This window comes from Anomaloglossus baeobatrachus, chromosome 6, assembly GCF_048569485.1.
Source record: "Anomaloglossus baeobatrachus isolate aAnoBae1 chromosome 6, aAnoBae1.hap1, whole genome shotgun sequence".
NCBI lineage: Eukaryota > Metazoa > Chordata > Amphibia > Anura > Aromobatidae > Anomaloglossus > Anomaloglossus baeobatrachus.
The window spans coordinates 573,806,979-573,829,175 of NC_134358.1; the positions used below are offsets into that span (position 1 = coordinate 573,806,979).

At 55.9% G+C, this 22,197-nt stretch overlaps 1 protein-coding gene across 1 annotated transcript; it reads right to left on the bottom strand.

The window, feature by feature from the left end:
• Positions 1-599: 599 nt before the first annotated feature.
• ARF1 (ARF GTPase 1) lies at positions 600-21,655 on the bottom strand. Its single transcript, XM_075315889.1, has 5 exons — positions 21,527-21,655; positions 4,619-4,804; positions 4,431-4,541; positions 3,017-3,141; positions 600-2,930 (listed from the first exon to the last, which is right to left on the bottom strand). Exons 2-5 carry the CDS (start codon positions 4,764-4,766, stop codon positions 2,769-2,771), a joined length of 546 nt encoding a protein of 181 aa, XP_075172004.1. The 5' UTR covers positions 4,767-4,804; positions 21,527-21,655; the 3' UTR covers positions 600-2,768.
• Between the last annotated feature and the right edge of the window lie 542 nt (positions 21,656-22,197).

Consider the following 22,197-nt stretch of genomic DNA (forward strand, 5'->3'; position numbering starts at 1 on the left):
TACATTATGCTGCTCTCAGATGGGGAAACAAAACCCTGGTGACCGATTCCCTTTAAATTCCTATACCTGTCCCGGTGGGGTATAATCTGAGTGCACACGCACTTATAGACATGAATGGCTGTCTGTGATCGGCACTGCCCCATAGTATAACATTGGAGCGAGTGCGCTCTGATAAAACACCGGATCGCACTCATCTGTGTTATACGGTGGTGTGAGAGTGATTACACTTCACAAGTGAGGAGACACGGGGAGGGATGTGGTGACGTGATGCCGGAGTGCCACCGAAACCGGCCCTTGGTGAGGAGGTCACAGGAGCCTATACACCAGGCAACCCCTGTAACTATAGATCCTCCTGAGGCCTCGGATATGTATCAGGACACAGCTCATTGGATCCATAATCCAGCCCCATCGCTAGCGTCCCGAGTGCCCGCCTGTTACATATGGGCCAGTTTAGTTCACCCCAGCTTGTTCACATCTTACCTAATCCCCTCAGCTTGGCCACCTCGCTCCATGACTGACTTGTGCAGTGTTTCGGTCGGGCGTTCACCACATCTTCTGGTTAGTTTAGGACTGACACATACGAGACGACCACCGCTCAGGAGTGTGAAATAGATGAGTTTATTCTACCAGCTGTAATTACAATGCTCGTCTGTCCAAGCAGAAACAACTTTACATAACGGTTGGTTACGACTGGTTTACTGAGATAATCCACCTCACTAGAGGAGCCGATCACACAGATCCCAACGGGCCAAGATCCAATCGCGCCACCTTGTCAGTGCTCGATCAGAGAAAAGAGGGGAAAATAAAGTAAAGGATGCAATCAAATGGCAAATGTGAGCCTTGCAGCAAGAGGCTGGGGAATGACTCTGCACCGGTGAGAACGGAATGACTGCCACTTCATGGGGGTGCACGAGGCCGAGCACCACCGGAGGAGGACTCAGCCCAACCACCAGGAGCCCCTGTACACCTGCCCTAGAAATAGGGGTGGACAAAGTGGAAACCCGACAGCTTGTCTTCAACCCACCCAGGTAGCTACTTCTCAACACCAGCACATTCCTTCTAGGACCTCCATGAAAGCCACTAATGACGAAACAATACGCGGCCATTAGTATCCAAAGAACGAGCCTCTGCGCACCACGTGAGCCGCCATGCACATACAGAATACTATGAAGGTGGTCCTTGCTGCAGGGTTCTCCTAGTACAGGAGGCCATTGACAGTTATGTGACTTATCTGGTGGGCTGAACCGGATGCACCTATAGAAGGGAAGCCGCCATGACAGTAGCAAGACAAACACTCCCCGGCGTGCAGTCCATCAGGAGCGCATGACGGAGAAGGGAGCGCTAACCAGGCGCTGAATGCCGCACAAAGCCACAGAGCGGCCGTGGATTCAAGTAGATCCAAAGTTAGGAAATTCTAAAAATAAAAAAAAAATCCAGGAAAAGACGTGTAGGGGGAATAAAATGCAGCAAAATCAGGCCATACCCGTCAGAAATACCAATTTAGCTCCAGTGTAACCCAACAGACGAGTTGCCCAAGTTTCCTACTTTTGTGGCTTGTCGTCTTCTACCCAAATTATCACTCGAGCGCAAACAGAAGCGGCTGCGAAACGCAGACAGGATCCAGCAGCATTGCAAGTACTGGAGCAGCCTATAACCATGCAAGCAACAGAAAAGAGCATTTAGCATAGCGCCCTCGTGACACCAAAAAGGTCAAAGCATGCGGCCACAACCAGTCGCCTGTCTGTTGTGATGCCCTGGAGCCACCAGTGTCTGCCGGCAGCACCAACAGTGATTAACATTGCCCACCAACCGAGAAAAGCCGCTCTGCTGGCAGCACCTGCAGGGATGAACTTCACCCACCGACAGTAATCCCTCTATTGAGAGGACTTCCACCCCCCGACTGAAAATAGACCATATGCTGGCAGCACCAACAGGGATGAACTTCACCCACCGACCAAAAATAGCCCATATGCTGGCAGCACCTCCAAGGATCAACTCCACCCACCAACAGAGTAGCCCCTCTGCCAGCAGCACCAGGAGGTATGAAATCCACCCACCCAACTACGAAAAGCCCCTTCGGTGGAGACTACAACAGTGATGAATTCCACCCACCGAATAAGACTAGCCCCTCTGCCGACATCGCCAACAGTGATTAACTTCACCCACCAACAGTTGGCCCCTACGCTACCACAGTGGATGATGAACTCGAGCCACTGACCGAGAGTAACTCCTTTGCCAGCGGCGCCAACAAGGATGAGCTCTGCTTACGAGTGAGGTAAACCGGCCAAAGTGTTCATTCTTTATGCAATAAAAAACAAAAACACAACAAACGAGCAATTTCATAGTAAATACGGCAACCTAGGACTGGCGAGGATGATGTGAGCTCCCTCCCCGTACTACACATGCTATTCTGATGAGATAAAAAAAGAAAGAAACCCCATGTAGAGTCATTGCATAGGAGAACCAGAACCTGCCTCACTGGAAACAAAAAGAATTAAACTATTTACATTAAATAGGACACCTAAGGTATCATCATCATCGGGCTCTTCATTGCCGCACGTACAGCACAGGGCGATACAGACTGGAAGGGACGAACGGGCCGGCAACGGCTCTCACTGCCGCAAAGTCAAACAGTTTGCCACATGAGATAGAAGCGGAGAAGGAAGAGTAGTGGGCATGAAGAGAGAATGGGACCGGACGAAAAAAATAAAAAGAAAGAAAATACCCCAAAAGGGGAAGAAAAAAAAATTATGAAGATGATTGGTGTTTCATTTCTGGTTCCGGAGCTGATTGGACAGCCAGTCCAGTCCTTCATACAGCCCGTCTCCGCTAGTGGCGCAGGTGGCCTGAATGTACCAGTTTCTATGGCGGAGCGAGTGAAGTCCTAACTTGTCTGTAATTTCCGCTGCGTTCATAGCGTTGGGAAGATCCTGGAGAAGGTAAAGAAGGACGCGTTACCCATCAGCGCACCCTACACCAAACATTCGCAAGCTGAGCTGAGCCTCCGGCCACCAACCTGTTTGTTAGCGAAGACGAGTAACACGGCATCTCTGAGCTCATCCTCCGCCAGCATCCTCATCAGCTCCTCCCTCGCCTCATTCACGCGCTCCCGATCGTTGCTGTCCACCACGAAGATCAGCCCTACGAAAGAATACAAAACTTGAGGACACAACACCAGGGATTAGTCGCAACTTTGTCCCCTGATGTCCTAGAACAGAAAACCATCAAACTTCATCTGGAAGTGTAAATCCGTATGTGGAGATGAGCGGTTAACTGAAGCGGCAGAGGTAAATATGGAGGTAATCCGCACAGTGGGGACCCCCAACACCAGAGGAACACAGATCTGTCTGGAGAGGAGCGCGACTCCCCCCCGGAGGTGACCACCACCCTGCACATTACTGAGAGACACCCCGTAAAGAAAGAAGAAGCTTTCCACATCTATAAAGGATAATGTCGTTTTTATTCCAACCTGTGAGTTTTTGCTCCGTCATTCCCCCCTCTTATCAAAACAGGATATTTTTTCAGCCTGAGGCTCGGCTTCATCGGATAGTCAGAAAGATGGAAGCCCAGGAGGACACAGTAACTAGGAATGATCGAATACCTCAAATGTTCGACTTGTCGCATATTTTCCGAATAGGTGGCCGCTATACGAATATTCAATGCGCAATATAAGTCTATGGGAAGCCCGAATAGTTCCTAATAGTTATTCGGGCTTCTCATAGACTTACATTGCGTATCGAATATTCGAATAGCAGCGACCTATTCGGAATATATTCGCGAAGGTGAATATTTGAGGTATTCGATCATCCCTAATAGTAACCTATCAGCAGTCCACAGGGTGGCGGCGGGAGATGGATGGGTGAAGAACTCGCACGCAGGATTGCGCACATCAAACGCAGCAGTCAGAAATGGACGGAGGTTGCTGCTGTTAATGTGCAGCAGATTGGTCGGTGGGAGTCCGGCGTTTTAGACCTGTACTAATATGTGCTGAATGGCAAGTCTGAGTCCGGCCACCGCACTTTGTCCAGGCACAGACTTCCTATTGAGCCCGCTCCATGCGTTCATGCAGTGTTTTAATGCTTCTATCTGGAACACGGCTTATCACTTAGTCCACAATGGTTTGTTACATGGAAGGAAGAAACATTAAATGGAGAAACACAAGAGACGCACATCAATGTCGCACCGCCCCGTACAAGGAAACACGTTCCTGCTCACAATCACTAAGGAGGAAACCGGTACTCAGACCTCCTAAAATTTAGAGTCGGGGTGTCTGTTACTCTGTCCCTTCAAAAGTAACAAGATTGGTACCAACATCAACTATAAACTGTGCCCGAGCTGTTGGCCTCCGCAGTCCATGTACAATGACCTCCCCAGCCCGCATACACCCTCCCTGAACACCAGCCAACATGGTCCCCTGCAGCGTCACCCACCTTGTGTGTTCTGGAAGTAGTGGCGCCAGAGGGGTCTGATCTTGTCCTGACCGCCCACGTCCCATACTGTGAAGCTGATGTTCTTATATTCTACAGTCTCTACATTAAAGCCTGAAAGAGAAGGAGGAGGAGGTCAGTGTCTGTTTCAGGACATGGGGTGCGAACGTAGTTAGTGGAGGGGCACTTACCTATTGTGGGGATTGTGGTCACGATCTCTCCCAGCTTCAGCTTGTACAATATAGTGGTCTTGCCGGCAGCGTCCAGTCCCACCATGAGGATCCTCATCTCTTTCTTGCCGAAAAGGCCTTTGAACAGGTTGGCAAACACATTCCCCATGTTGGAAATGTGACTGTATCAGATATGGCAAGAAAAATCTGCAAAGAAAACCAGTCAATTTATTAGAAAGGAAATTGTCAGCAGCAAGAGCAAGCCACCTGGAAACATACCGTGGAGGTACATTTTGATTACTTATGGGAGGTTTTTTTGGTGCGTTGACAAAAAGAAGCTTTGTGATTCTAGTTGGGCTTCACAGGAGGACAAGATTGCAGCCATCGAAGCCGTCAGCCCTCCGGCAATAACCATAGTCAGTCATGTGATTTACAGGTGATTGGCAGTGACTGACAACAGCATCTAGATGGCCAGCAGTGACCGGAGCCGGCTTGGGTACGGTGTGGGCTCAGATTTTGTGCCCGCTCCATACACTGGCACCAGACGTGTGACATCACATCCCGTAAAAGGTTTCAGCCCTTTCCACGTTAACTATAGTGGGGAAACGTCAAAGTTTTATGCAGCCTAAAATAATAAACCTGACGACTATTTTATTTAAAATCTTTAAACGAAATTGTTCTTAAAAAAAAAATAAAAATAAATAAATATTAGTAGTCATGGCTCTGATCTACGGAGGGACACCATCCGTTCACTTTTACTGTGCAACAAACCCCGCAAAAGTGAAACCTGAGCAACATTAAAAAACCCACTAAACATTACCCGAACTTGAAAGACAACATTAAAAGGGGTAACATGGGGTTTGACCACAGGGACACAGCGATGCAGAGTATGGAGCTTTGCTGCCCGGTCTTGAAAGTAGCGGAGATGCACGTGCTCAACCTCCATTAAAAGTCAATGGAACTTCAAGAGAACGCCGTGGGCATATCAACAACCAATCTTCACTGGGGGGGGTCCAGTGACAGACCACCACAACATACTGATCGTGACATCCCCAGGGAATCCAAGGAATAAGGAGCTTCAGAACAACCAGAAAAGGTGAAGAGGAGCACAGCGCAATATAACAGTCTCCCCATGCAGCAAATCCATGATGGACAAGCAAACGGGCCGCGACAAGTCTGGCCCGCGACAAGTCTGGCCCGCGACAAGTCTGGCCCGCGACAAGTCTGGCCCGCGACAAGTCTGGCCCGCGACAAGTCTGGCCCGCGACAAGTCTGGCCCGCGACAAGTCTGGCCCGCGACAAGTCTGGCCCGCGACAAGTCTGGCCCGCGACAAGTCTGGCCCGCGACAAGTCTGGCCCGCGACAAGTCTGGCCCGCGACAAGTCTGGCCCGCGACAAGTCTGGCCCGCGACAAGTCTGGCCCGCGACAAGTCTGGCCCGCGACAAGTCTGGCCCGCGACAAGTCTGGCCCGCGACAAGTCTGGCCCGCGACAAGTCTGGCCCGCCCATTAAATGGATATCCATTATCAACAAAACACAAGAACTGACAGAACACTGTCTCACAGGCAGGTGGTATCATAAAAAAGGGTGTCTGCACCAAGAACCAAAGGGACCGATGGCAGATTTGGGGCTGTGAGTTTTGAGAATGGCCCAAAGGTCCAGGCATCGTGAACTCGCATTCTGAGCGGGGAAGACTAAAGAAGATAATAAACATCTTCAGCTGATGGACAATGATCCATCTCAGTTAGCCGAACAGTTGCAGTGCAGGGAGGACATCTGTCTCGTAGATGCTCCTCAAGCCACCAGTCAGCTGAATCAATCCAGTCACCGCATGTCTCATCTGCCATTGATTGATTGTTCTCCGTGAAACAAAATAAGAATTATTCTTACCGATAATTCGCTTTCTAGGACCTTCCACGACAGCATAGGAGGTTGTCTCTCCACGCCCTAATTGGGACAGGAAGTTCAAGAGGTTTAAAAGGACCCTCCCACCTCCCACAGCCAGTGTCTTACAAAGAATCCATAGCATATGAGAAGTACTACACATTCAGGAGTAAATGAATACATAGGGGAGGGAATTACCTGCTGTCGTGGAAGGTCCTAGAAAGCGAATTATCGGTAAGAATAATTCTTATTTCTCTAGTCCCTTCCACGACAGCATAGGAGGAATACCAAAGAATTGATACCTGGGGGGGACCACAGCCTGCAGGACCCTCCTGCCAAAGGCCAAATCCCTGTTGGAATTCAGATCCAACCGATAATGCTTCGTGAACGTATGGAGCGAAGACCACGTAGCTGCCTTGCAGATCTGCTCAGGGGAAGCCCCTGCCCGTTCGGCCCAGGAGGCAGAGGTAGCCCTGGTGGAGTGCGCCGTGAATCCAGTAGGTGGAGAGAGATGCTGAGCGAGGTAGGCATCTCTAATTGCCCGCACAATCCAGTTGGCGACGGTACTCTTAGCCACCTTCTTGCCCTTATTGCGGCCAAAGGGCTGGATGAACAGGTTAGAATCAAGGCGCCAAGAAGCAGTAACCTCCAGGTAGTGCAACACTATCCGACGGACATCCAAAGAATGAAACACTTCCTCACCCGGAGTCCGAGGATTCTGACAGAAGGAAGGCAGGACGATGGACTGAGAACGGTGAAAATCCGAAACCACCTTGGGAAGGAAGGAAGGGTCCAGCTGAAACACAATGCTGTCATCTCTGATGGTCAGGTAAGGTTCCCTAACGGACAAAGCCTGAAGTTCGCCGACTCTGCGAGCAGATGTAATAGCCACAAGAAAAGCAGTCTTGTGAGAAAGGGAACGAATGTTACAAGAGCACAGAGGTTCAAACGGAGACTGAGATAGTCCTGTAAGGACCACATTGAGATCCCAGCGAGGCGTCAGGACCCTCTGACGTGGACAGAGTCTACTAGCGGACACAAAGAACCGACAGATCCAACGATGATCTGCCAGAGCCATGTCAAAGACTGCACTGAGTGCTGACACCTGAACTTTCAGGGTGCTAGGCCGAAGACCTAAGTCTAAACCACTCTGGAGAAAGTCCAGAATCTGCGCAATATTAGGCCGAAGAGGGTCAGGAGGCCGAGAACCACACCAGGAGGAAAATCTCTTCCAGATTTTGTTGTAAATACTATTAGTCACAGGTTTACGGTTCTTCTGTAGCGTAGCCACAACTTTGTCAGAAAGCCCTTGGGCCTTCAGTGCCCGGGCCTCAGAAGCCAGGCAGCCAAGTTGAGTTTCTGGGGAGCCGGATGGAAAATCGGACCCTGTGACAGTAGGCTGGGGTCTGAACCTAAGAGGACTGGCCCGTCGATTCCTAGCGTCAGGACCAGGCTGTACCAACTCCTCCGGGGCCACAGAGGGGCTACCAGTATAGTTGGGACCCCCTCGTCTCTGATCTTCCTCAGGGCCCGTGCGAGAAGAGGAAGAGGGGGGAACGCGTAAGCGAGGCGAAAGGACCAACTGTGGCAGAAAGCGTCTACCCCTAACGCCTCGTCCCTTGGGTTCAGGGAGAAATATGTTGCGACCTTGCGATTCCCTGCCGAGGCAAAGAGGTCCACCTCTGGTGCACCCCACCTTGCCACTAGAGAGCAGAACACCGCCTGATCCAGGCTCCATTCCCCCGGATGAACATCCCAACGACTCAGGAAATCCGCCTGAAGATTGAGGGAGCCCTTCAGATGGACCGCAGAAAGGGAGAGCAGAGATTGCTCTGCCCATTGAAAGATTCGGGAGGATACCGACTTCAGGGCGCCTGAGCGTGTACTGCCCTGATGTCGAAGATGTGCCACTGTTGTGACATTGTCTGAATATACCAGGACGTGAGAGTCCCGGACGAGGTCCTGAGCCGCAAGGAGGGCTTCCCTGACTGCCCTGAGCTCCCGGTAGTTGGAGGATTGGGAGCTGACGTAAGGACTCCAGACCCCTTGAAATGGGGAATTTGCCACTATTGCCCCCCATCCTCGTAGGCTGGCATCGGTGGTCAGTGTAACCAGGGGTTTCTGAGTCCAGGCAACCCCCACCTGCAGGTTGGCGGGACTCAGCCACCAGAGAAGGGATGAGGAGACGGACTCCGAGAGGCGAAACCTTCGGTTTAGGGATGACGGGAGTCTGTCCCAATGTGCCAGGATATGATCCTGGAGACACCGAGAATGGGCCTGAGCCCACCTGACTGAAGGAATGCAGGATGTCATGGAACCCAGGGCTGACATAGCCGCTCGAAGCGTCGGGCGAGCCTGCCTGCGAAGCTTTGATATTTTGGCTAACAGAGCCATCCTGTGGCCCTCTGGGAGAAAGGATGCCTGTCTGTCGGAGTCCAGCAGCACTCCGAGAAACTGCCGAGTGGAGGAGGGGGATAACTGTGATTTTTTGAGATTGGGAATCCATCCCAGAGACCGAAGGATTCCCAAAGACCTTTCCACATGGCTCCGGAGGGTTGGAGCAGATGGAGCCATGAGAAGAAAGTCGTCCAGATACGGAACCAGACAGATACCCTGCAATCTTATGAAGGCGACCACCTCTGCCATGATCTTGGAAAAGATCCTTGGAGCCGAGGAGATCCCGAAGGGAAGTACATTGAATTGGAAATGAAGCACTTCCTCTCCGTGAAGCACCGCAAACCTGAGGTATTGTCTGTGTCCCGGATGGACGGGTACATGGAAGTAGGCATCTTTCAGATCGATAGAGGCCATCTGGTGGTGTAAACCTATCAGGGGAATAGCTGATTTTACCGACTCCATCTTGAACCGCCGGTACCTGACCTGACGGTTTAGACTTTTTAAATTGATAATTATACGGACGTCGCCGGATGGCTTCCTGACCAGGAAGAGACGGGAGTAGTGTCCTACCCCTTCTTCCTGACTCGGGACTGGGGAAACGACCCCCGAGTGCACTAGCTCTATAATCTTTGTGTACAACAGAGCCTGTGAACCCGGAGACGCCAGCGCAGTGACTCGGAGACCCGGAAGAGGGGGGGAAAGGAATTCTATGAGAAGACCGTCCGAGATGATCTTCAGAACCCATTGGCAAGAGGTTATGGACTGCCACTGGGTAAGAAACGCTGAGAGTCTTCCCCCCACCCGGGCCGAGTCACTGTTTGTCCTGCTGAGGACGTTGCTGATGTGGAGGGATGAGGATGTTTCTCCCTCTACCTTTGGGATAGCTCCACCTGCCTGCCTTCCCTTTCCCTCTGGGCTGGGAGGCCTGAGGCATCGAGGGACGAAAGGACCGCTTCCTGGTAGGTCTAGGATCGGGCAAGGCCTTACGATCAGTCGCCTTGTCCAGGATATCATCCAGGGCAGGCCCAAACACTAAATCCCCTTTAAACGGAAGGGAACAAAGCCTCATACGCAGGTGGAGGCAATGTTGGCTTGAATAGAGGAAGACGATGCCTCCCAGGACCGCTTCATCAGGCCCTCTACCTTCCTATCCATCTGATCCTTCAGTTGGGAAGTATCCTCAAAGGGAAGAGCCGTTTGCTTAGCTACCCTAGCCACCTGAACGTCCACTCTTGGGACCTCCCAATGTAGTCCCGAAGGTTCCAGAGGAAACCGGCGTCTAAGGTCACTCCGTACCCGCCTCTCAGGACATTCCCATTCCTGAGAGACAATATCCAAAACATTGGCATGAACTGGGAATCCCAACTGTTTGACTGACTTCAGGCCAGCAAACATTTCGTCCTGGATTGAAGGAAGAGACTGCACTTCCTCTAAACCCATAGTGCTCCGAACTGCCTCAATAAGATCCCCCAACTCTTCTGAGTGAAATAGAAAGGACTGTTCAGACCCCCCAGATGGAAATCCTTCATCAGGACCCTCCGAGGTAGAATCAGCGTCCTCCTGATCAGAAGGGGTCGACTGGAGTCTCCTCTTTTTTGGAGGAGAGGGTCCAGGAGCAGGGCCAGGAGCAGGGCCAGGACCAGGAACAGGGAGGGAAGCTAGTGAGGCCCTAATCTCCTGTTTCATCATGGACCGCAACTCATCTATCAGAGATGGTTGTTCGGCCCTAATAATCTGGTCCGTACATTGCTGGCAAAGCTTTTTATCCCATACTGCAGGGAGCTTCTTTATACAGATAGGACATTTCTTAATTTTTTCCATTCTGTCAGGTCTATCAGGCTTATCTCTCCATGCCCCATGGGGACAGGAAAGACACTGGCTGTGGGAGGTGGGAGGGTCCTTTTAAACCTCTTGAACTTCCTGTCCCAATTAGGGCGTGGAGAGACAACCTCCTATGCTGTCGTGGAAGGGACTAGAGAAATTAAAATTTTGTAGTTGTGATACCTTTTAATGGCGACTAAAATAAAATATGATGATGTTGTAAAGCAGCTTTCCAGACATCTCAGGTCTCTTCCTCGGGCATGGTATGACAAAATATCTGAAGAAACACAAATATATGCACAAAACAGGGCCGAGGGATCTGCCATTGACATGCACTACTCTGACCACACTGCCAAGTCTCCAGACAATGGTCAGCACATAGACTGAGCATACGTACCCTCACACAGCAAGTATTGAGGTCTACATAGCTAAACCCACACACATATTCTGACTCCGGGTGGCCGGACTATAAAGAGTCTAGAGTGGCTGCCATCACGCAGCTACTGGACTTCCCATTAACCACTCGGACATCCAGCGATCAGCGCAGATGTGAAGTGCCCTTTGTCCATCCCGTTGAGCATCGTCTTTCACAGCTGTATTTATGGGACACTACACAAAGCCGGCATTGTCACAGCGCTGCCTGGGGTTCACATACTTGTCAGACAATCTCCGATCTGCAGTGAACACCATTGTGCTTCACATCTATGAGTGGTCCACACAGGATGGATCGGTGTTCTTACTGCCACGTATAATTCTTGTATCAGGGATGGGACGTTATTCGTTTGATGTGTCAAATCTGATACGACTACAGGAAGGTACTGAAGGGCTGCTCTGGGGTCCCGAGGGGTCAGGAAACGGGAACTGGGGGCCCATAAAGTGATGACCAAGCTCCAGACACTGCCACGTCTCACCCCGGAATTCATGCACCAAAAACTTTCTCCATCCTAATGCTGATCTGTCTTAAGGCCCCATACACAATAAAGCCTTCCCAACAAGCGGGGCACGTCAGTAACCCATCAGGAGCTGTGTTGCTGCCGCCAGCCCTTGCATGTGGCATTTCTGGAGCACGGTCCCAGGATTCGTAGTTTTAGGAGCCGTGATAGCCGGGCTCTGCTGAGTGAACGTCCCCTGCGGAATCTCAGCAGGAAACATCTGGACAACAGTACGAGAACCTGCTGCCACCTGACAGGTGGCAATCTGCCAGCCGCCCTACGATAACTGCCAGGCCTCATCCTCCCCAGAGACCCCACGTCACATGATCAGTGTCCTCACACATGTCCTCTGCTCAAGCTTCAGTGTCATGGAACCACAGGAGCGAAAAAGATGACAGCGTCCGCAGAGCATGGGGCATCTGACAAAAGCATAAAACTGGCGAGCCAACAAGTCATCTACCAACAATCAGCACCCACTTCCCCCGAGCCACGTCATCCACGCTGGAGGGGCTTGAGGAGTTGCTTGGAGGCCAAAGACCCCATTTATAGAAGGATAAATTGACCAAAGATTTAGCACCATCATGAAAATGCAGCTGACCGTTCCAGCTGCACAGAATTCAAAGTGGCCCTGGAGAGGTAGTAAAAGCTGGGAACATGGGGCTCATTAGGGGCCCCGCACACACCAGCCGGGGGTCATGGAGGCTCTATAGCAGCACCGCACACACACACCAGCCGGGATCATGGAGGCTCTATAGCAGCCCCACACACACACCAGCCAGGATCATGGAGGCTCTATAGCGGCCCCGCACACACACCAGCCGGGATCATGGAGGCTCTACAGCGGCCCCGCACACACACCAGCCGGGGGTCATGGAGGCTCTACAGCGGCCCCGCACACACACCAGCCGGGGGTCATGGAGGCTCTACAACGGCCCCGCACACACCAGCCGGGATCATGGAGGCTCTATAGCGGCCCCGCACACACACCAGCCGGGGGTCATGGAGGCTCTACAACGGCCCCGCACACACCAGCCGGGATCATGGAGGCTCTATAGCGGCCCCGCACACACACCAGCCGAGATCATGGAGGCTCTATAGCGGCCCCGCACACACACCAGCCGAGATCATGGAGGCTCTATAGCGGCCCCGCACACACACCAGCCGGGATCATGGAGGCTCTACAGCGGCCCCGCACACACACCAGCCGGGGGTCATGGAGGCTCTACAGCGGCCCCGCACACACACCAGCCGGGATCATGGAGGCTCTACAACGGCCCCGCACACACGAGCCGGGATCATGGAGGCTCTATAGCGGCCCCGCACACACACCAGCCGAGATCATGGAGGCTCTATAGCGGCCCCGCACACACACCAGCCGGGATCATGGAGGCGCTATAGCAGCCCCGCACACACGAGCCGGTATCATGGAGGCTCTATAGCGGCCTCGTACACACACCAGCCGGGATCATGGAGGCTCTACAGCGGCCCCGCACACAAGAGCCGGTATCATGGAGGCTCTATAGCGGCCTCGTACACACCAGCCGGGATCATGGAGGCTCTACAGCGGCCCCGCACACACACCAGCCGGGATCATGGACTCTATAGCGGCCCCGCACACACACCAGCTGGGATCATGGAAGCTCTATAGCGGCCCTGCTCTATAGCAGCCCCGCACACACACCAGCCGGGATCATGGAGGCTCTATAGCGGCCCAGCACACACACCAGCCGGGATCATGGAGGCTCTATAGCAGCCCCGCACACACACCAGCCGGGATCATGGAGGCTCTATAGCGGCCCAGCACACACACCAGCCGGGATCATGGAGGCTCTATAGCGGCCCCGCACACACACACCAACCGGGATCATGGAGGCTCTATAGCGGCCCCGCACACACACCAGCTGGGATCATGGAAGCTCTATAGCAGCACCGCACACACACCAGCCGGGATCATGGAGGCTCTATAGCGGCCCCCGCGCGCACACACACCAGCCGGGATCATGGAGGCTCTATAGCAGCCCCGCACACACACCAGCCGGGATCATGGAGGCTCTATAGTGGCACCGCACACACACCAGCCGGGATCATGTAGGCTCTATAGCGGCCTCATACACACACACACCAGCCGGGATCATGAAGACTCTATAGCGGCCCCACACACACACCAGCCGGGAGCATGGAGACTCTATAGCGGCCCTGCACACACACCAGCCGGGATCATGGAGACTCTATAGCGGCCCCGCACACACACCAGCTGGGATCATGGAAGCTCTATAGCGGCCCCGCACACACACCAGCCGGGATCATGGAGACTCTATAGCAGCCCCGCACACACACCAGCCGGGATCATGGAGGCTCTATAGTGGCACCGCACACACACCAGCCGGGATCATGGAGGCTCTATAGTGGCACCGCACACACACCAGCCGGGATCATGGAGGCTCTATAGCGACCCTGCACACACACCAGCCAGGATCATGGAGGCTCTATAGCAGCCTCGCACACACACCAGCCGGGATCATGGAGGCTCTATAGTGGCACCGCACACACACCAGCCGGGATCATGGAGGCTCTATAATGGCACCGCACACACACCAGCCGGGATCATGGAGGCTCTATAGCGGCCCCGCACACACACCAGCTGGGATCATGGAAGCTCTATAGCAGCCCCGCACACACACCAGCCGGGATCATGGAGGCTCTATAGTGGCACCGCACACACACCAGCCGGGATCATGGAGGCTCTATAGCGGCCTCATACACACACACCAGCCGGGATCATGAAGACTCTATAGCGGCCCCACACACACACCAGCCGGGAGCATGGAGACTCTATAGCGGCCCTGCACACACACCAGCCGGGATCATGGAGACTCTATAGCGGCCCCGCACACACACCAGCTGGGATCATGGAAGCTCTATAGCGGCCCCGCACACACACCAGCCGGGATCATGGAGACTCTATAGCAGCCCCGCACACACACCAGCCGGGATCATGGAGGCTCTATAGTGGCACCGCACACACACCAGCCGGGATCATGGAGGCTCTATAGTGGCACCGCACACACACCAGCCAGGATCATGGAGGCTCTATAGCGGCCCCGCACACACACCAGCCGGGATCATGGAGGCTCTATAGCAGCCCCGCACACACACCAGGCGGGATCATGGAGGCTCTATAGCGGCCCTGCACACTCACCAGCCGGGATCATGGAAACTCTATAGCGGCCCCGCACACACACCAGCCGGGATCATGGAGGCTCTATAGCGGCCCCGCACACACACCAGCTGGGATCATGGAGGCTCTATAGCAGCACCGCACACACACCAGCCGGGATCATAGAGGCTCTATAGCGGCCCCGCGCACACACACCAGCCGGGATCATGGAGGCTCTATAGCAGCCTCGCGCACAAGAGGCGGTATCATGGAGGCTCTATAGCAGCACCGCACACACACCAGCCGGGATCATGGAGGCTCTATAGCGGCCCCGCACACACACCAGCCGGGATCATGGAGGCTCTATAGCAGCCTCGCGCACACACACCAGCCGGGATCATGGAGGCTCTATAGCAGCACCGCACACACACCAGCCGGGATAATGGAGGCTCTATAGTGGCACCGCACACACACCAGCCGGGATCATGGAGGCTCTATAGCGCCCCCGCACACACCAGCCGGGATCATGGAGGCTCTATAGCAGCACCGCACACACACCAGCCGGGATCATAGAGGCTCTATAGCGGCCCCGCGCACACACACCAGCCGGGATCATGGAGGCTCTATAGCGGCCCCGCACACACACCAGCCAGGATCATGGAGGCTCTATAGCGGCCCCGCACACAAGAGGCGGTATCATGGAGGCTCTATAGCAGCACCGCACACACACCAGCCGGGATCATGGAGGCTCTATAGCGGCCCCGCACACACACCAGCCGGGATCATGGAGGCTCTACAGCGGCCCCGCACACACACCAGCCGGGGGTCATGGAGGCTCTACAGCGGCCCCGCACACACACCAGCCGGGGGTCATGGAGGCTCTACAGCGGCCCCGCACACACACCAGCCGGGGGTCATGGAGGCTCTACAACGGCCCCGCACACACCAGCCGGGATCATGGAGGCTCTATAGCGGCCCCGCACACACACCAGCCGGGGGTCATGGAGGCTCTACAACGGCCCCGCACACACCAGCCGGGATCATGGAGGCTCTTTAGCGGCCCCGCACACACACCAGCCGAGATCATGGAGGCTCTATAGCGGCCCCGCACACACACCAGCCGAGATCATGGAGGCTCTATAGCGGCCCCGCACACACACCAGCCGGGATCATGGAGGCTCTACAGCGGCCCCGCACACACACCAGCCGGGGGTCATGGAGGCTCTACAGCGGCCCCGCACACACACCAGCCGGGATCATGGAGGCTCTACAACGGCCCCGCACACACGAGCCGGGATCATGGAGGCTCTATAGCGGCCCCGCACACACACCAGCCGAGATCATGGAGGCTCTATAGCGGCCCCGCACACACACCAGCCGGGATCATGGAGGCGCTATAGCAGCCCCGCACACACGAGCCGGTATCATGGAGGCTCTATAGCGGCCTCGTACACACACCAGCCGGGATCATGGAGGCTCTACAGCGGCCCCGCACACAAGAGCCGGTATCATGGAGGCTCTATAGCGGCCTCGTACACACCAGCCGGGATCATGGAGGCTCTACAGCGGCCCCGCACACACACCAGCCGGGATCATGGACTCTATAGCGGCCCCGCACACACACCAGCTGGGATCATGGAAGCTCTATAGCGGCCCTGCTCTATAGCAGCCCCGCACACACACCAGCCGGGATCATGGAGGCTCTATAGCGGCCCAGCACACACACCAGCCGGGATCATGGAGGCTCTATAGCAGCCCCGCACACACACCAGCCGGGATCATGGAGGCTCTATAGCGGCCCAGCACACACACCAGCCGGGATCATGGAGGCTCTATAGCAGCCCCGCACACACACACCAACCGGGATCATGGAGGCTCTATAGCGGCCCCGCACACACACCAGCTGGGATCATGGAAGCTCTATAGCAGCACCGCACACACACCAGCCGGGATCATGGAGGCTCTATAGCGGCCCCGCGCGCACACACACCAGCCGGGATCATGGAGGCTCTATAGCAGCCCCGCACACACACCAGCCGGGATCATGGAGGCTCTATAGTGGCACCGCACACACACCAGCCGGGATCATGTAGGCTCTATAGCGGCCTCATACACACACACCAGCCGGGATCATGAAGACTCTATAGCGGCCCCACACACACACCAGCCGGGAGCATGGAGACTCTATAGCGGCCCTGCACACACACCAGCCGGGATCATGGAGACTCTATAGCGGCCCCGCACACACACCAGCTGGGATCATGGAAGCTCTATAGCGGCCCCGCACACACACCAGCCGGGATCATGGAGACTCTATAGTGGCACCGCACACACACCAGCCGGGATCATGGAGGCTCTATAGTGGCACCGCACACACACCAGCCGGGATCATGGAGGCTCTATAGCGGCCCTGCACACACACCAGCCGGGATCATGGAGACTCTATAGCGGCCCCGCACACACACCAGCTGGGATCATGGAAGCTCTATAGCGGCCCTGCTCTATAGCAGCCCCGCACACACACCAGCCGGGATCATGGAGGCTCTATAGCGGCCCAGCACACACACCAGCCGGGATCATGGAGGCTCTATAGCAGCCCCGCACACACACCAGCCGGGATCATGGAGGCTCTATAGCGGCCCTGCACACTCACCAGCCGGGATCATGGAAACTCTATAGCGGCCCCGCACACACACCAGCCGGGATCATGGAGGCTCTATAGCGGCCCCGCACACACACCAGCTGGGATCATGGAGGCTCTATAGCAGCACCGCACACACACCAGCCGGGATCATAGAGGCTCTATAGCGGCCCCGCACACACACCAGCCGGGATCATGGAGGCTCTATAGCAGCCTCGCACACACACCAGCCGGGATCATGGAGGCTCTATAGCAGCACCGCACACACACCAGCCGGGATCATGGAGGCTCTATAGCGGCCCCGCACACACACCAGCCAGGATCATGGAGGCTCTATAGCAGCCTCGCACACACACCAGCCGGGATCATGGAGGCTCTATAGCGCCCCCGCACACACCAGCCGGGATCATAGAGGCTCTATAGCAGCCCTGCGCACACACACCAGCCGGGATCATGGAGGCTCTATAGCGGCCCCGCACACACACCAGCCAGGATAATGGAGGCTCTATAGCGGCCCCGCACACAAGAGGCGGTATCATGGAGGCTCTATAGCAGCACCGCACACACACCAGCCGGGATCATGGAGGCTCTATAGCGGCCCCGCACACACACCAGCCAGGATCATGGAGGCTCTATAGCAGCCTCGCACACACACCAGCCGGGATCATGGAGGCTCTATAGTGGCACCGCACACACACCAGCCGGGATCATGGAGGCTCTATAATGGCACCGCACACACACCAGCCGGGATCATGGAGGCTCTATAGCGGCCCCGCACACACACCAGCTGGGATCATGGAAGCTCTATAGCAGCCCCGCACACACACCAGCCGGGATCATGGAGGCTCTATAGTGGCACCGCACACACACCAGCCGGGATCATGGAGGCTCTATAGCGGCCTCATACACACACACCAGCCGGGATCATGAAGACTCTATAGCGGCCCCACACACACACCAGCCGGGAGCATGGAGACTCTATAGCGGCCCTGCACACACACCAGCCGGGATCATGGAGACTCTATAGCGGCCCCGCACACACACCAGCTGGGATCATGGAAGCTCTATAGCGGCCCCGCACACACACCAGCCGGGATCATGGAGACTCTATAGCAGCCCCGCACACACACCAGCCGGGATCATGGAGGCTCTATAGTGGCACCGCACACACACCAGCCGGGATCATGGAGGCTCTATAGTGGCACCGCACACACACCAGCCGGGATCATGGAGGCTCTATAGCGGCCCTGCACACACACCAGCCGGGATCATGGAGACTCTATAGCGGCCCCGCACACACACCAGCTGGGATCATGGAAGCTCTATAGCAGCCCCGCACACACACCAGCCGGGATCATGGAGGCTCTATAGCGGCCCAGCACACACACCAGCCGGGATCATGGAGGCTCTATAGCAGCCTCGCACACACACCAGCCAGGATCATGGAGGCTCTATAGCGGCACCGCACACACACCAGCCGGGATCATGGAGGCTCTATAATGGCACCGCACACACACCAGCCGGGATCATGGAGGCTCTATAGTGGCACCGCACACACACCAGCCGGGATCATGGAGGCTCTATAGTGGCACCGTACACACACCAGCCGGGATCATGGAGGCTCTATAGTGGCACCGCACACACACCAGCCGGGATCATGGAGGCTCTATAGTGGCACCGCACACACACCAGCCGGGATCATGGAGGCTCTATAGTGGCACCGCACACACACCAGCCGGGATCATGGAGGCTCTATAGTGGCACCGCACACACACCAGCCGGGATCATGGAGGCTCTATAGTGGCACCGCACACACACCAGCCGGGATCATGGAGGCTCTACAGCGGCCCCGCACACACACCAGCCGGGATCATAGAGGCTCTACAGCGGCCCCGCACACACACCAGCCGAGATCATGGAGGCTCTATAGCAGCACCGCACACACACCAGCCGGGATCATGGAGGCTCTATAGCGGCCCTGCTCTATAGCAGCCCCGCACATACACCAGCTGGGATCATGGAGGCTCTATAGTGGCACCGCACACACACCAGCCGGGATCATGGAGGCTCTATAGTGGCACCGCACACACACCAGCCGGGATCATGGAGGCTCTATAGTGGCACCGCACACACACCAGCCGGGATCATGGAGGCTCTATAGTGGCACCGCACACACACCAGCCGGGATCATGGAGGCTCTATAGTGGCACCGCACACACACCAGCCGGGATCATGGAGGCTCTACAGCGGCCCCGCACACACACCAGCTGGGATCATAGAGGCTCTACAGCGGCCCCGCACACACACCAGCCGAGATCATGGAGGCTCTATAGTGGCACCGCACACACACCAGCCGGGATCATGGAGGCTCTATAGTGGCACCGCACACACACCAGCCGGGATCATGGAGGCTCTATAGTGGCACCGCACACACACCAGCTATTGGGGCCCTGCCATCATTCAAAGAATTATAACAAAGGAGTCGCTTCTGTCTCTCCCGGCTTCTCATCTATTTAAACACCCCCATCTAGCTCCCTCCAAGCCTCTCACCTATCTAACCCCTCCGCAGCCTCCTCCGTCTCTCTTCATCCGGCCGCTCACCTATCTAAACCCCGCTGTCCTCCATCTCTCTGCCCCAGCCGCCTTAGTCTCTCTCTCTCCCCCACCTATATCCCCCTTCTCAGACTCCCACCTCCTCCATCTCTCCCTCCCGGCCTCTCACCTCTATCCCCCTTCCAGGCCTCCTTCGTCTCTCCCTCTCAGCCTCTCATCTCTATCCCCTTTCCACCTCTCTTCCAACCCGGCCTCTTACCTCTATCCCCTTTCCAGATCTCCCACCTCTCTTCCCTCCCACCTCTATACCCCTTCCTGGCCTCCCCCGTCTCTCCATCCCGGCCTCTCACCTCTATCCCCCTTCATCTCTCCCTCCCAGCCTCCACTCCCCCTTCCAGGCCTCCTTCGTCTCTCGCTCCCGGCCTCTCACCTCTATCCCCCTTCCAAGCCTCCTCCGTCTCTTCCCTCCCGGGCCTCTTACCTCTATCCCCCTTCCAAGCCTCCTCCGTCTCTTCCCTCCCAGGCCTCTTACCTCTATCCCCCTTTCAGGCCTCCTCCGTCTCTTCCCCCCCAGGCCTCTTGCCTCTATCCCCCTTTCAGGCCTCCTCCGTCTCTTCCCTCCCGGCCTCTTACCTCTATCCCCCTTTCAGGCCTCCTCCGTCTCTTCCCTCCCAGGCCTCTTACCTCTATCCCCCTTTCAGGCCTCCTCCGTCTCTTCCCTCCCGGCCTCTTACCTCTATCCCCCTTTCAGGCCTCCTCCGTCTCTTCTCTCCCAGGCCTCTTACCTCTATCCCCCTTTCAGGCCTCCTCCGTCTCTTCCCTCCTGGCCTCTTACCTCTATCCCCCTTTCAGGCCTCCTCCGTCTCTTCCCTCCTGGCCTCTTACCTCTATCCCCCTTTCAGGCCTCCTCCGTCTCTTCCCTCCTGGCCTCTTACCTCTATCCCCCTTTCAGGCCTCCTCCGTCTCTTCCCTCCCGGCCTCTTACCTCTATCCCCCTTTCAGGCCTCCTCCGTCTCTTCCCTCCTGGCCTCTTACCTCTATCCCCCTTTCAGGCCTCCTCTGTCTCTTCCCTCCTGGCCTCTTACCTCTATCCCCCTTTCAGGCCTCCTCCGTCTCTTCCCTCCTGGCCTCTTACCTCTATCCCCCTTTCAGGCCTCCTCCGTCTCTTCCCTCCCGGCCTCTCACCTCTATCCCCCTTTCAGGCCTCTTCCATCTCTTCCCTCCCGGGCCTCTTACCTATATCCCCCTTCCAAGCCTCTTCTCTCCTGGGCCTCTTACCTCTTTCCCTCCCTCTCACCTCTATCCTTCTTCCAGGCCTCCTCCATCTCTTCCCTCCCGGGCCTCCTCAGTCTCTTCCCTCCCGGGCCTCCTCAGTCTCTTCCCTCCCGGGCCTCCTCCGTCTCTTCCCTCCCGGGCCTCCTCCGTCTCTTCCCTCCCGGGCCTCCTCCGTCTCTTCCCTCCCGGGCCTCCTCCGTCTCTTCCCTCCCGGGCCTCCTCCGTCTCTTCCCTCCCACCTCTCTTTATCTCTTCCCCCGGCCTCTCACCTCTCTCCGTCCCGGATGGCTGCCTCTCGTTTGCCGCCCGGTCCCTCTCTTGTTGCCTCCCCTCCGCGTCTCTGAGGCGTTGGTTTGTCCGGAACAAGATGGCGGACCCCGGCGGCCACGTCAGATCATACTACGCGCTGCGTCCTGTGCGTGCGTCATTAACATGGCGGCCGGAAGTAAGGGGGCGCGGCGTGAGGGAGAATCACGGACTGGCAGTATGGGCAGCGGCTGTGGGCGTGGTTTGCAGACTGGCGGGAAAGGTGTGTACTGCACTGCTGGCGGCTTTTACCTCAGCTGCTCTGAGGTGACAGGATCGGCCACAGCCCGCGCTCCCGGAGGTTTCTGTCACGCTCAGTACGTGTGGTGCTGAGTGAGCGCTGAGAGAGTACGTGTGGTGCCGAGTGAGCGCTGAGAGTACGTGTGGTGCTGAGTGAGCGGTGAGAGTACGTGTGGTGCTGAGTGAGCGCTGAGAGAGTACGTGTGGTGCCGAGTGAGCGCTGAGAGAGTACGTGTGGTGCCGAGTGAGCGCTGAGAGTACGTGTGGTGCTGAGTGAGCGGTGAGAGTACGTGTGGTGCTGAGTGAGCGCTGAGAGAGTACGTGTGGTGCCGAGTGAGCGCTGAGAGTACGTGTGGTGCTGAGTGAGCGGTGATAGTACGTGTGGTGCTGAGTG

Excerpts from the sequence above, each read along its gene's own strand:
- ARF1 (XM_075315889.1), bottom strand. The coding sequence starts at position 4,766 with ATGGGGAATGTGTTTGCCAACCTGTTCAAAGGCCTTTTCGGCAAGAAA. Across the intron at positions 4,542-4,618 it reads GACCACAATCCCCACAATAG|GCTTTAATGTAGAGACTGTA; the intron begins GTAAGTGCCCCT and ends CTTCTCTTTCAG. Across the intron at positions 3,142-4,430 it reads CTACTTCCAGAACACACAAG|GGCTGATCTTCGTGGTGGAC; the intron begins GTGGGTGACGCT and ends ATTCTTTCGTAG.